Source organism: Rhinatrema bivittatum, chromosome 9 (genome assembly GCF_901001135.1).
Source record: "Rhinatrema bivittatum chromosome 9, aRhiBiv1.1, whole genome shotgun sequence".
Lineage (NCBI taxonomy): Eukaryota > Metazoa > Chordata > Amphibia > Gymnophiona > Rhinatrematidae > Rhinatrema > Rhinatrema bivittatum.
Genome location: NC_042623.1, coordinates 93856419 through 93872139, shown reverse-complemented (window position 1 = coordinate 93872139; position 15721 = coordinate 93856419). Strand labels below are relative to the sequence as shown.

Genomic DNA, 15721 nt, shown 5'->3' with positions numbered 1-15721 from the left:
ATCTTCAGCTTTTGCAGCAGCAGCAACAGCAACAGCAGCAGCAAGCAGCAGCAGCCACCAACAGCAACAGCAACAGCAGCACAGAAGCAGCCAGCAGCAGCAGCAACCCCCAGGAAAGCCAATAAAAGAGGGTATATATAAGATGTCTCACTTGGGTTGAGAAGTAACAAGGCTATTGCTATCAAAGATGCATTATATGAATTTTTTTTTTCCTGACTGTAGTAGAATCGCTTGTTCCTATTTTTCATAACTTGGGACTTGAGTATTAGACTCCACGGCTGTTGTTGCCTAAAGTTCACTAATGAATCGCAGTGCACAAAGAGCAGGCTTCTTAGTAGACAAAGTACTGATTATCTTGTATTCACAGATGTTCTAAGATGGTGAGAGAAGCTTATTTCTTTCAGGTTGTACAACTCAGAGAGCATGCAAATTTAGCTTAGTGTAAGAAAAAAAAAGGCCTGAGCATAGATTTCAAGTCACAGGCCCCTGATTAATGAACTGCTACTGTAGGTTTGGACTGGTGAAGTAGAAAGTTACAGTTGATGTGCTCATAAATCAACCCTGACAAGCTGGCTTCTCAGGCCTAGCCTGCCCTTGTCAGCAAACCGCATTCAAATATAAACATAATATAAACAAAACATGTTGAAGTAGTTAAATTGATCAGCAGGTATCGTAGATGTTGTCTTCAAGCTGCCCATTATGCATACGTACAGGAAACAGTTCTGACCTCCTGAGGCTTTATTTCTGTTTGGATTTGTGAAAAGAATTTCAGACAGCCATCAACTATAGAATAGAAATTGCTCCCTTATTTCTCCAGAGGCTTTGGGCAATCCACATGACTTGCTCCATTATGCAGTCTGTTTTCCAGTGAGCGCATCAGAAGTTTCTCTTTTCCCCAAACTAAAAAGGAAAGGTCTTCCACTGCAGCTTGTCTTTCTCTGAAGTGTGATTGCCTTCTTATATCCTCTTGAGTCCAAAAAACTTCAGTTTGTCTTGTAATGCCTCACAAAACTGGAAGTTATACTTTTATTTATAATAGGGCACTTCTTTGTCTTGAATATAATGGAGGCTTTAATGTATTCCAACAAGAGAAAAGACAGAGCTAACAGGCCAGTGAAATGAAGGCTACATCCCAGTTTACTAATAGATCACTGGAGACTATATTCATGGGCCACTGCGGACCAAACTTATTCAGTTGGAAAAACAAGAGTGCCTTTGAAACACATACTGCTGCTCAGCATTGTGCTTTTAGCATAGGATAAATGTATTTATCATGTATCGTGAGCAGCAAAAGTGTATTTTTTCTGGAGTACTTTTGTTGACTCTGCTCTGTGGTTTGCCCAGTGTGCTAGTTCTTAACTATATCTCTCTGTGTATATATTGTTCTTTTTTTTTTTTTTTTTTTAAATGATGATAATTTAAAATGCAAATATCAATTCTATGTAAGCTTTCAAAAAATGGCATTATTATTAAGAAACTAAGAAGAAAGGGTAGAGCTGAGTTTCTGTTTTCCATTTTATAGACTTTGTTTTAGGCCTTCAGCCTTGCTGTGTTTATTTTGTTAGCAGCAGCAACAGCAAGCAGCAGCAGTTGGCAGCCCAGCAGCTCGTCTTCCAGCAGCAGCTCCTCCCAGATTGCAACAACTCCAGCAGCAGCAACATCTGTTGAACCTTCAACGTCAGGGACTTATTTCTATCCCACCTGGCCAGTCTACTCTTCCAGTCCCAGTCTCCTACCACAAGGTAATATACCCATTTTGACCCTTCCTTGTTCCTAAACATCGGATCTTTTTATTAGCCCATCACAAATTAATATACTCATTCACACCTTTACTGCCGGTTTAACCCCATAACTTTACATATATTGGGTAAACATATAGTGGGAAAATGCAGAATCTACAACTTTTGAACTATTTTGGCTTAATTTAATTCTGTTTTTATTGATTTCCATAAAACCTAATAGGGCAATATTTGTAGTATATTTAGGAATCAATGACAAAACAGGGGTTAAATCACAGGACAAAAAATAATTTTCATCTAGAACTGGTTTTTGTTTTACACAAAGATGATAACTTTTATACAGGCGCGCAGGTGCATGTGTGCAAGTTTGTTGGCCCGTGTTCAGGGACATGGCATTTTTATAACATATGCATGAAAGTTTATAAAATAGACTGACTGCCCGCACATGTGCACACAATTTTAAGTGGGCACGCTGCTATGCGTGCAAATTCCACTTTTAGGGGGGTAATTTTCAAAAGGAGTTATGCGCATAAATGTAACTACTATTGTAGCAATTTTCAAACGCTATTTACTCACGTAAAGTGCATTTATGTGAGTAAATCCTATGGACAATTCAATGGCATATATTGTAGCAATTTTCAAAAACCCACTTACACGAATAAAGTGCATTTACTCGAGTAAAATCCAGTTTTAAGTGAGTAAATGCTTTTTAAATCAAGCCCTTAGGGGGCAATTTTCAAAAGCAGTTACATGCGTAAATGTAGCTACTATTGTAGCAATTTTCAAAAGCCATTTACTCAAGTAAGTGCACTTATGTGAGTACAATCCTATAGACAAGTCAATGGCATATATTGTAGCAATTTTCAAAACCCCACTTACTCAAGTAAAGTGAATTTACTCCAATAAACCTGGGTTTTTACTCGAGTAAATGCTTTTTTAAAATCAAGGCCTCTCTGCGTAAGTGGGATAGGATTTTTAGTAGACATGCGAGCCGATGCCATTTCCAGTTTTCCCAGTCTATTCCCAGTTCTCTCTGGTAAGGGATAGGAATTCCAAACCCAACTAGTTTAATAGCCTCCCATTTCCCCTGTTAGCCCCTATCTTTAAAACCCCATCAGTTTATTTTTCTTTATTTTATTACTTACATATCCTCCATAGCAGAAGTAAAGTTAGGTGGCAGGAGGGCCAGGCACACGCCTGTGCATATAAATATTTATGGGCAAATCTGAAGTTGAAATCCAAGAATACCAATGTCCCACCCAGACCATGCCCATGCCCCACCTCTTTTTTGGAAATTTTCATTTGTACGTGTAGCAGGAGATACACGAGTACAAGGGCGTGTTTTAAAATCCACTCAGCATGTACCAGCCTGACATATTCTCGCATCCTAATTGATGTGCACACTAGGTTTTTAAAATTCACCTGTAAGACATTTTGCTTCATATAGCCACAGCTGCTTGTGTTGGGAGTGGGAGGTAATGGGATGTTTAGATACAAGTGCATCTCTTTTAGTCCCATAATACTGAACTAAGTTAAGCAGTTGACAAGAATAATAAAAAGGCAATTGCACTTGTATATAAGTGGAAAATCTAACTTTTTCCAATGTAGATTTTCTGCATATTTAAACATATACTACTTCAATAAATATTTCCCCTTGTTATTTTCCCATATCTTTCTAGTTATTAATTACTTTTTTTTGGCAGCAGTGAAGATAATGGGTTAAAGATGATTTTCTATTTTTTATTAATATTTTTTTTTCCTTTATGTCATCTAGTGTGACATCAACATGTAGCTCCTTGCAGCATATTTTTGAGCCCATTTTCTATTTTAAATAAGTGATATGAAAGTATACTTTGATTACAAAGATTACACTCAATATTTTAAGACTGAGATTGCCAGTCCAAATTTCCTTATACTAAGCACTAATTCAAGTGTCTGTTGTCTACATACTTTAATGAATCTAGAATCTAAAAGTTCACTATTTTAAAAGAATTCAGTGTATACACAGATTTATAAAAAAAGGCAATTGCACCTATAATTAATTTTCATCTAATGTGATATTCTTTAATATCATGTTAAGACTGGGTTCATACAGTCAAATGAAGGAGGGAGGGAAGGAGAGAGAGAGAGAAAACTTCTATAGGGCCCAATTTGTAAGTTTACTATTTATACCACTGTAAGAGGGGGCACTATTAACTCGGAATGAGGTTTGGGGGGATGGGGTAAGTTTTAGGGGGCAGGTTTACATACACAGTCAAAGGTACAAACAGCAAGGTTGACATCAGTGAAGATTTTCTGTCATTTGGAGTGATGAAAGATTAAAAGAGAAATAGATTTGTACAATGTACTCTCTACCTAGCTTGATGCACTTTCTACCTAGCTGCAGATAAGCTAGGTAGAGAGTATATTGTACAAATCAACTTCTCTTTCATCGCTCCAAATGACAGAAAATCTTCACAGATGTCAATTTTACTGTTCATACCTCTGACTGTGTATGTAAAACAGCCCCATAAATCTTCACCATCCCCCAAACTTCACCCTGAGTTAATAGTTCCCCTCTTACAGTGGAATAAATAGTAAACTTACATATTGGGCCTTATTGAGGTTCTCTCTCTCTCTCTCTCTCTCTCTCTCTCTCTCTCTCTCTTTTACAAAAAACCTTTTCAGTCACTAACATATTACACCATTATTGCTAGCAATAAGGCCCTAACGCAAAATAATAAATGATCCAACTAAGTAGCAGCCTCTGAAAACAGCTGAATATGGTCTTCATTGATTTTATTTAAAACAAGTCTCTGATATGTTTGGTCTTATAGCCTTTACAAGTACAGCAGCATGCCCTAGGATAGTGAAGGTGAACTCCAATCCTCGAGTGCCACAAACAGGCTAGCTTTTCAGGATATCCACAGTGAATATGCATGAGATAGATTTGCATACAGTAGAGGTTTGCATTCATTGTAGATATCCTGAAAACCTATTCTATTTGTGGCACTCGAGGACAAGAGTTTGCTATCACTGCCCAAGGACATATCTTCTGTGCTGAATTTTCAAAAGGATTTATGCATGTAAAATGTCTTTTCAAAATTGCTACTTTTACATGCATAACTCCTTTGAAAATTCATTCCATAGGGATACATTATCAAAAGGTTTTACACATGTAAATGGGCTTTTGAAAATTGCTCAGATATATGCTACTTTTATGCACACAACTCCTTTGAAAATTCACTCCTAAGAGGGTAATTTTTAGCTTCCCATGTAGGGATAAGTTTGTGTTTGCAAAGCACATACCGACTTTAGCCTGCATTTAGATGTAAAAGTCCACTTTGAAAATTAGCCAGTACTTGAAAATTAGCTAGTACTTTCCTAAAGAAAATTAAACCCTCTTTACACCCCTCCAACACCATCCCCACTAAAGCCCTCCTCACCATCCCCAACATCATCTCCAAACCCTTATCGAGCATCATTAACAGATCCATCTCTCTTGGCAAGGTCCCAAACCAACTCAAACAAGCCATAGTAAAACCCATTCTAAAAAAAACCCACCCTCGACCCCTCCAATATGGCCAACTTTAGCCCCATATCAAACCTACCCTTTATTGCTAAAATATTAGAAAAAACAATTAATTGACAACTCACAGACTATAGAAGAACACAACATTTTCCTCTCTTCACAATATGGTTTTCGCAAACACCACAGCACCGAAACCCTCCTCATATCCCTTACTGACCACATAATTAAAGGCATCGACAAAGGCCAATCGCACATCTTGGTTCTTCTAGACATTTCTTCTGCATTCGATACAGTCAACCACAACATTTTAATAAAACACCTTAAAGAAATTGGCATTTCCGGCACCACACTCCGCTGGTTTCAATCTTACCTCTGTGATAGACAATAAGGAGTACAAATCAGTAATTGCATATTGAAACCAACTAATCTAACACAAGGAGTACCACAAGACTCATCTCTATCCTCCACACTATTCAATATTTACCTCCTCCCCCTCTGCATTCTCCTTGCTGAGCTAGGTCTTGCGCATTTCATATAGGCTGACGACGGTCAGATCCTGATACCTATTACTGACACACTACAAGAAGCCATTAAGACCTGGGAAACCACCCTCTCTGCTATCAGCACCTTGCTCTCAAACAACTTCCTTGCCCTCAACACTGCTAAAACTGAGCTACTCCTCATCTCACCCCACAACATTAACCTTAACCCCCTATTGCTCAACACACTACCCTCTGATATCACAATTTCACAACATGTTCGTAGCCTTGGCGTCACCCTCGACAGTCAATTCAACCTTAAAAAATTCATCAACGCCACATTAAAACACGGTTTCTTCAGACTACACACCTTAAAAAAACTTAAACCCCTTCTACACCTCAATGACTTTCGCACTATACTCCAAGCCTTCATTCTATCAAAATTGATTACTGTAATGCCATTCTACTAGGTCTCCCCAAAAATGCAATACAACCCCTACAACTGCTCCAAAATACTGCTGCCCGCATCCTCACCAATGCCCACAGAAATGATCATATCACCCCCATCCTCAAGCATTTACATTGGCTACCTATCACATCCCGGATCATATACAAATTGCTTACTCTTATCCACAAAGCACTTTACAACCTTTGGGCCTGATTTTAAAAAGCATTTACTCGAGTAAAACAGGGTTTTACTCAAGTAAATGCACTTTACTTGAGTAAGTGGGCTTTTGAAAATTGCTATAATATATGCCATTGAATTGTCCATAGGATTTACTTGTGTAAGTGCACTTTACTCCAGTAAATGGCTTTTGAAAATTCCTACAATAGTAGTTACATTTACATGTGTAACTCCTTTTGAAAATTACCCCCATAATATGCAATGGTTCAGAGAACACCTCACTTTTCGCACCCCCGCCAGACCCACTAGAAACCAATACCTTGCAACAATTCTCACACCCTCGCCCAAATTATCTAAACTTACCTCCACCAAAGACCATGCCTTTTCCATAGCAGGTCCCACTCTATGGAATAAATTGCCATCCTATCTTAGCCAAGAATCATGCCCAAAAAAATTCAAACACAACCTCAAGACATGGCTATTCAAACAGGCCTACACCTGAGCTACCGCGCTGCCCCCCCCCCCCCCCCCTTCTTTGGGATCTATAGACGATATCTCTCCTCTCCTAATATAGACTCCTATTCTCCTGTCCTCACATTTGTCTTCTTGTCTTCCCCAACGATATTACCGGCAACCTCTCCTCTCTTACCTTAAGTGATACTCGTTATATGTGTTTCCAGATTTTAATTTTAATGTACTTAAGCTACTTCTTATATTAATTATTTTTCAGATCTTCCACTTGCCTTCTTATATTCGTAATATAAGTAATATATATTATATTAATTATTTCTCAGATCTTCCACTTGCCTTCTTATATTTGTAAATTTTGTATCAGGCTATCCATCTGCCCCTTAAACCTTAAGTTCGCTGTATAAGCTTGCTATGTTCCCTGCACAAGCTTGTTATTTCATCTGCATAAGCTTTTTATACCCTCTGTATAAGCCTGTTATGTTCTCTGTATAAGCTTGTTATGCCTGCCCTTATACTCCCCTCTCCCCTTGTATTTGCCTCCCATTCCCCCTGTATAAGCTGGTTACGTACCCTGTATATACTCCCTTTTCCCCCTATTTAGCTTTTAGTCCCTTTACACTGTAGTTTCTATTTCACATATGCAAGTTACTAGTTCATTGTAAAGCCTGTTGCTGCATTCTGTTCTCTGTTAACCGATGAGATGTTCACAATGACTGTCGGTATATAAAATTTCTAAATAAATAAATAAACTTGTGGAAGCTAGTGCTGAATACATGCACACGTTTACACCGGCTTGTAAAGCAGGTTTAAATGAATATGTGAAGATTTAAGTGCATAGTTTTGAAAATTAAAAGTATGTATGTAAATGATTTTTCTGCCCCAATTGCAACATCTGGAATACCTCATTCTAGTTTTCAGTAAAATATATATGGAATACTTTCCATGCATACTTTTACATGTACAGTCCCCTGGGAAATATTAAAAAACTCATTTACTCTAATAACACTGAGTTTATCCTTTTGAAAATTCAGACCTAAAAGATCTGACTTTTGACCCTATAATGTACCCATGTGCATGCATCAAAATTCCTTAATTAATGTAGTGTTTTCCAGCTTAGTTCTGGAGCTTCATCTAACTGGTCTGGTTTTATATTCTGCCTTTCAGACACTTTCAAAAGAGATTACACTGAGGTACTGAGGATATTTCCCTATCCACAGAGGACTTACAATCTAAATGGGTTATTTTCTAAAGCTATCGCATGCTTGCGCTACCAGCGCAAGCATGCGATACGTGCGATAGCTAGAAAGCTTTTCACACGCATGCGAAAGCAACATCGGGGCGGAGTTGGCCCCGGAAGAGGAGGAGTTGGGTCGGCACCAGGGCCGATTCTGCGAGCGCAGCGTGGACAGCGAAACGGTAAGCTTCCGTATCGCTGCCTATTTCGCGCCGAATAACTAAACTTTTTATGGTGTAGTTATTCGGCATGACGCCAGCAGCGATCGCACCGCGGAGGTGCAATCACTGCCGGCTAGCGCGGGACCACCCCCCGCTTCGCCCCCTTCGCCACCGGGATTCACTATGCCTTGCGGCATAGTGAATCCCGGCGGTAACTGCCTGATTCACTAAGGCTTTTCTCCCATTCTGTGTCTATGGTAAAATACCTTGATGAAACAGACCCCAAGTTTGTACCTGAAGCAATGGAGGGTAAAGTCATAAGGAACAGTAGAGGAATCTGAACCCTGACTTGTAGGCCACTTCTCTAACCACTAGGCTACTCCTCCATTCCACTCAGGATGAGCACTGTAAATAGATATATTCGCATATGTTGGAAACCCAGGATAAGAAAATATGTATCATATAAACTCATTATTCATATCCTGAAAAACTGAAGTTCCAGCACCAGTTTGGAAAACGTTGCTTTAAAACACACCCTCTCAGTGCTAATAATGTGAATTTCCTGCTACTGCTGATAGCTGTAGCTGCACAGAATTTCCTAGATAAAGATTTTAAGTTGAAACTTTTGTGATGTAGCCATGGATAGCTTCAGGAAATAGGCATTACTAGCAGCTCAGAGCCTTCATCGGGCTCCATGGTTTGTTGAATTAAAATACCAGAAAAATATAAGTCCTTACTTATACAATGTCAACCCTGTTTCAGCATATCATGACATGTTTGCAGTTTGGTGGCAATTTTTAATAGCCATCACTGTGTGCAAATTACGCAGGCTATTAATGCTAACCTGCATTGCACCAGCTCTCAAAGGAAAACAATCTGTGTTGTTTCCCTTTGAATGTGAGCAGGTGCAAAAGTATATGTTGTTAAAAGCATCCACATGTTTTGTACCTACTATTATGCACATGGCAGAAGGGGGACGGCAAAACAGCATGTTCTCTTGACACTACAGGAATTCCTCTTTTTAATGCTGCTAAAAGTTCACATGCCATAGAAGCCACATACACTTTGTTATGATACATTAAGGCCAGGTAAATTTTGAATTTTGAAAATTTATCTCTTAGGAAGTAATTTTATAATTGCCCGCATTGGTGTACAATCTGTGGGTTCTTTTTACCTGCAGATTGTGTACCAGTTTACAAAGGCAAAGTATGTACATATTTTGACTTTGAAAATTATCCCACCACAAACTACTTGCATACAATTGTACCTGCTAATTTGTGCACAGATTTTTTTCTGGGCAAAATACACACATTAGAAAAAGCAAATGTATATGCATAATTCCAAACCCTACCCAAATCTAAGAATGGTTTGTCAAACTGTGGGTAAAATTATATGTATACAGTACCTATGCCTTTACTTTTACCCTCATATCAGGCAGGCAGTTTCTTAAAAACCCATTTCTGAGGGTATTGCACTGTTATACCCCAGAAATGGCTTTGAAAATTGCCCTCTTGAGGATAATTTTCAAACAGGCTATATACATTTTTTAAATTCTCCCCAGTAAAACTACACACACAGAATTTCACTTGCTATTTGATATATGTAGTTTTGCCAAGAGAATTTATGCAATTAGGGCCTGATTTTAAAATATACGCACATGGCCTACATGTGCATCCAAGGGGGTACACAAATCAGCCCTGGGGTTGAAGTAAGTTGCGCACGCCGGCCGACTTCCAGCACGCGATCCATGGCCCTGCGGCCGTGCCGAAGCCTCTGGCCATGCCCCTGCTCCGCCCCTTTTGTAAAGCCCCAGGACTTAATGCATCCCAGGGCTTTACAAGCGTCACCAGGCCTTTTGAAAATAGGCCTGGCACGCGTAAGGCCGGTAATGCTCGTAAATCATCTGGACTTACACATGCAACCTTTTGAAAATCTGGCCCTTAATTTTTAAAATAAAAAATTATGAGTATAAGTTCCAGCCTCACCCATACTTCTTTCCCTGGAATGCCTCTCTCCTAGACATATAAAATTATGTGCATGCAGTGTTTGTGTGTAATTATATGCACATATCAGTTGCACAGTTTTCTAAAATACCATTTCTGCAAGGAAAGTACTATTTTAGCTGCAGATGTCACTTATAACTTTACCTCCCTATCCATGCTTCTATAAACATCCATTCAATATATTAATATACATCGATTGCACAATAAAGGCAGGGGATACTTTTTAAAGCAGTGATACTAGCAAACCATGGCAGATGAAACATGCAACATCATTAAGATCTCTGAGTCTGTTTTTTATTTTATTCCTGAAGTGAAACTAATGGTTAACGATTTTGAAAGCTCTGCCTTTTTGGCCAGTCCCTTTATTATGAAACTGAGTAAAATGGAAAGCTGCTGTGTAGATTCTTATCAGGCAACCCTATAAACAAAGGATACAAATTTGCTGATTTTTAATTAAAAATGCTTTATTTAGGACAACTGGGCTGATTGCCTGCATGATTACTGTATCACTATAAAGGATAAAGACTGCATGAACTTCTGAAGAGTAGACTTATTTAAAGTTGCACAAAATTTTTATTTAAAAAGGACAAGCAATAAAATATATTAGAAAAATAAAATAAATCCATTAATAGCACTCAAAGAGGAAAGCATTATGCCAAGAGACAGATAAGATCAAATTTTGAGCAATCTATCTAGAAATAATAATCATTCAATGTGTTTTAAATGCTTAAATTAATACACCAGGGATTCTCAGACTGTGGAACATGACCCCAAATGGGGCTATTAAACCTTCAGCTGAGGTCACAATTGCCTCAATGGCAGCATTATTCAGGCACCAAAAGCAGCAACATGGGGCCAGTAAGACATTCACAAGCCCTGCATTGGTTCTGCCCTTGCATGAGTTTCTGTTGTAAAAGGAAGCCCAACATGAGGAAAGACCAGGGCCACTGCAGAGTCTGTGAGCTTGCACTGGCTCACAGGCTCCGTGCTGACTTTTATTAGCAATGCTGCTGCCACTTGTAGATCAACAGTGGTCTTGTGACCAGCAATGACGGGAGGGGAGGACTAAGCATTCATGGACTGGTGAAGATTACATAAGAAAATTACATTTGCCATATTGGGTCAGAACCAAAGGTCCATCAAACCCAGTATCCTGTTTCCAGAAGTGTCCAATCCAGGTATCAAGTACCTGGCAGGATCCAAGGGATAGACAGACTCCATGTTGCTTATGCCAGGGATGAATAGTGAATTTCTGCAATTCCACCTTAATAATGGTTTATGGATCTTTCCTCCAGGAACTTGTCCGAACCTTTTAAAACACAGCTACACTAACATCTTTCACCACATCCTGTGGCAACAAATTCCAGAGATTAATTATGCATTGAGTAAAAAAATATGTTTTCTTATTAGTTTTAAATGTACAACTTGGGAGTCATGTGGTGCAATGTAAGGGGAAGCCACGCTTTCAGCTCGCTCCAGAACCCCACCTCCTCTCATCCCGTTTTTTCGCTCTTTAAGTGACTCTCCATACGAAATTTTTTGGACTATATTGCGCCGGGTGAGTGCTATCGCAAATTTATCTATTTACAACAAGAAGCCCTGTGGCGCTTTCATGTCTAAATTGATCCGAAAAGACAGGGAGCACGCCCGACCAGGAGGTAAGATGGCAGATGGGACCCACAGCCCGGCCTCCCCGACCGTGTCTGACCATAACACTGCTTATGTTGCAGCAGTGGTGGCTCTTGCCCTGGAAGAAAAATTTCAGAAAATAGATTCCCGTTTTGACGAGGCTTATATATTATTCACTGAAACTGGCAAACGAATTACCGTGCTGGAAGTCGACGTGTCTGCTAATAGATGACCGCGTCACTACTCTGGAAAAGGAAGTGCTTACCCTTAAAACTCTGATGGAGAAACAATTAGAAAAATTTGAAGATTTGGAGAACCGTTCCCATCGGAACAATCTTTGCTTCGTCGGCTTTCCAGAATCACTTAAAGACAAAGACATCTGTAGCACCATTGAACAATGGCTTCCACGAGCCCTCCCACTCCCTGACTCCATCGGCCACATTGGCGTGGAACAGACACACCGCCTGGGTACCAGAGAGCTCAATAAATCTAAACCTCGCCCTATATTGGTAAAGCTTTTGGATTTCGCCCAGAAATAGGATATTCTCTTGGCCTACAGAAAGCACAGGGATCTTGTGTTTGAGACGGCTTCAATCCTGATCTTCCAAGATTTCTGTGCGGGTGTTTCTGCACAATGGAAGCTTTTCTCTTCACTCTGCGCCAGGCTTGCAGCTGTTGCATCCGTCGGTGCTAGACGGCTTCACCCTGTTTGCCTCACCTTGCTCACGGCTCCTCCCGCATCCCTAGGGAAAATGGCTGCCTCCGCGTCTACAAGCCGACCCCTCTGGTGTCCCCGGAATGGCTATGGTGCTGTCTCCCGCCATGTTCCTCCCAAGGGCTTACTAGGGTGCGCGCGCGCACGCCACCCACATCTTTATTCCAGCAATGGCACAAATCTCGGGGGCGTTCCCCTCTACTGACGTCACGCCTTCTGGGTATATAGTCTGTACTAAGTTGCTAGCTCATTCAGTTAGCAAAGACTGGATCAGGATTGATCTCGACCAGTCTAAGCTACTCTGTCGCTTCCGTGCTTCCGCTGGAAGTTCTCTCTCTGCCCTTTGGGGTATTGATAACATAGGTACACACTCCTCGGGGGCCCTCTACTTTATTTCAGGTGCCTTACAGGGATCAGGTACTCGCTCCTCGAGGGTCTGCTTTCCCTGCCTCGGTGCCTGTACCATCTTCTTCAACCTGGTGGAATCACATCCCTACAGCAACCATCTGTGAGTAATCTAACTCTCAGTCTATCTCATCCACAGTACTGCCGTGCTGGGAAACCTACACCGGAATTCCCCTATACCAACGGGGTGTGAAGGGTCCCCTCTGCTGAGGGTCCTGAGACTGCTACATCCAGACTGCTTCACTACTGCCACCTCTGGTGGTACACTTCAAGCTGTATAAAGAAAGAACTAACTCTGTGTTTGTGCATCCTGCGTTTATACCAGTACTGCGGCGCCTCACAGGGCTCCTCCCCATGGGCATGGTCATCTGCCACAGTACCCAAGAATCCACCCAAACACCGCTTAACCATAAAAGATTGCTAACTCCATGGATTCGGCTCAGCTCACCGCATTGCAGGCCATTCCAGGCCTGGCCCAGCGAATCTCTGAACAGCAGAGTGCGCTGGAGAGTTTAACTACTGCATTCAAGTTACTGCACACACAGATGAATTAACCCACCACCACAGGTAAAGAAGCTACACCACCACAAGTGACGGTCAAGGCTATTGTACCTCTATCTGCTCGTACACGCTTCTCGGGGGAAGTTTGGAGATGCAGAGGTTTTATTAATCAGTGTTGCATGCACTTTTTCCTGCAACCTAACCATTTCCCCACAGCTTATGCCAAGACCACCTATATCTTATCTTGTCTTATCTGGACGGAAGAGCGTTGACTTGGGCCTCTTCGCTGTGGGAATGCGAGGATCCTATTCTATATGAAATTGAAGGATTCCTCGAGCTGTTCAAATCAGTTTTTGATAATCCTGCCCGGTATACCACTGCAGGATCTTCTTTGGTTCACCTGAAGCAAGGTAATAAACTTTTAGCTGACTTCGCTATCGAATTCAAGACACTGGCGTCTGAATTACATTGGGACCCTAAATGCCTGAGGACCCTCTTCTTTGAAGGACTGAACTCTCGTCTGAAAGATGAGCTCGCTGCTCGTGAAATGCCTGAGACCTTGGCTGAACTAGTGAAATTGGCAACAAGGATCGATCACTGACTTCGTGACAAGGTTCAAGAGACCAGGGTGAAACTCGAGTTAAGTCCACACCCAGGCCTGTTCCCCCAGTTCCAATTGCTGGCGAAGAAGAACCAAGGCAATTAGGCCACAGCCATCTGACAGCTAAAGAGAGAAGAACACGGAAGAAACTGGGGCTGTGTATGTACTGTGGACAAGCTGGCCATGCTGTTCAGACATGTCCTATATGTCCGGGAAACTGGCAGACCTAAGTCCTGCAGGAGGAATCTTCTTAGGTCTAACTGCCCCATTTCCTCCGCTCTCTCTTCCTGTATCCTTGATCTGCGGACCCTTAGAGTATCAGACTCTTGCCCTAGTGGACTCAGGGGCAGGAGGTAATTTCATTCTTCAAAGATTAGTGGAGTACTTGCGGATTCCCACACCATTATGAAGTCTCCACTAAGAAGATAAGAACATAAGAAATAGCCATGCTGGGTCAGACCAAGGGTCCATCAAGCCCAGCATCCTGTTTCCAATAGAGGCCAAACCAGGCTACAAGAACCTGGCATTTACCAAAACACTAAGAAGATCCCATGCCACTGATGCAATTAATAGCAGTGGCTATTCCCTAAGTAAATTTGATTAATAGCCGTTAATGGACTTCTCCTCCAATAACTTATCCAAACCTTTTTTGAAGCCAGCTACACTAACTGCACTAACCACATCCTCTGGCAACAAATTCCAGAGCTTTATTTTGCGTTGAGTGAAAAAGAATTTTCTCCGATTAGTCTTAAATGTGCTACTTGCTAACTTCATGGAATGCCCCCTAGTCTTCAATCCATGGAGAGCCCTTGCCGGGCGAAGTAACCCAGCTCACCAAACCAGTATGTCTGCGGACTGCAGCTCTTCATTCTGAAACTATCTCCTTCTTTGTTTTAGAGAAGGCCATGCACCCTATAGTACTGGGGCTTCCGGGCTTCCGTGGCTGCAGCAGCATATGCCTCAATTCACTTGGGCTACTCTGGAGCTTTCCCGATGGGGTCCAAACTGTCATGGTAAATGCCTGATGGAGGTTGCTCCTATACCTTGCATGCCAACTACCCAAGTGATGCCGGGGTTGCCGCCTCAATATGCATCGTTCCAAGATGTTTTTTTCTAAAGAAGCTGCAGATGTACTACCACCTCACAGATCCTATAACTGCGCTATTAATCTGAAGCCGAACACTGAACCACCCAAGGGATGGGTGTACCCTCTCTCCATGGCAAAGAATAAAGCCATGTCCGACTATATTCAGGAAAACCTTCAAAAAGGCTTCATGACCCTCCAAGTCTCCTGCTGGCGCGGGCTTCTTCTTTGTGGGGAAGAAGGACGGAACATTACGTCCATGCAAAGATTACAGAGGTCTTAACGAAATAACTGTGAAAGATCGTTACCCACTACCTCTCATCTCAGAGCTATTTGACAGACTACAAGGAGCCAAGATCTTCTCCAAGCTTGATCTTAAAGGAGCCTACAACTTCGCATTCGCTCAGGCGATGAATGGAAGACGGCCTTCAACACCCGGGACGGTCACTTTGAACATTTAGTGATGCCCTTTGGCCTGTGCAATGCCCCGGCTTCTTCCAAAATTTAATATACGACATTTTCAGGGATCTCCTCTACAAATGTGTCATCATTTACTTAGATGA

The 15721-nt window shown here is 41.4% G+C and overlaps 1 protein-coding gene across 1 annotated transcript in view; it reads left to right on the top strand.

Moving 5' to 3' along the window:
- FOXP2 (forkhead box P2) overlaps positions 1-15721 on the top strand; it is a 1080393-nt gene that overhangs the window by 687029 nt on the left and 377643 nt on the right. The window contains 4 exon segments of the mRNA XM_029617020.1: positions 1-42; positions 45-144; positions 1578-1629; positions 1632-1721. Coding sequence (XP_029472880.1) covers positions 1-42; positions 45-144; positions 1578-1629; positions 1632-1721 — 284 coding nt within the window.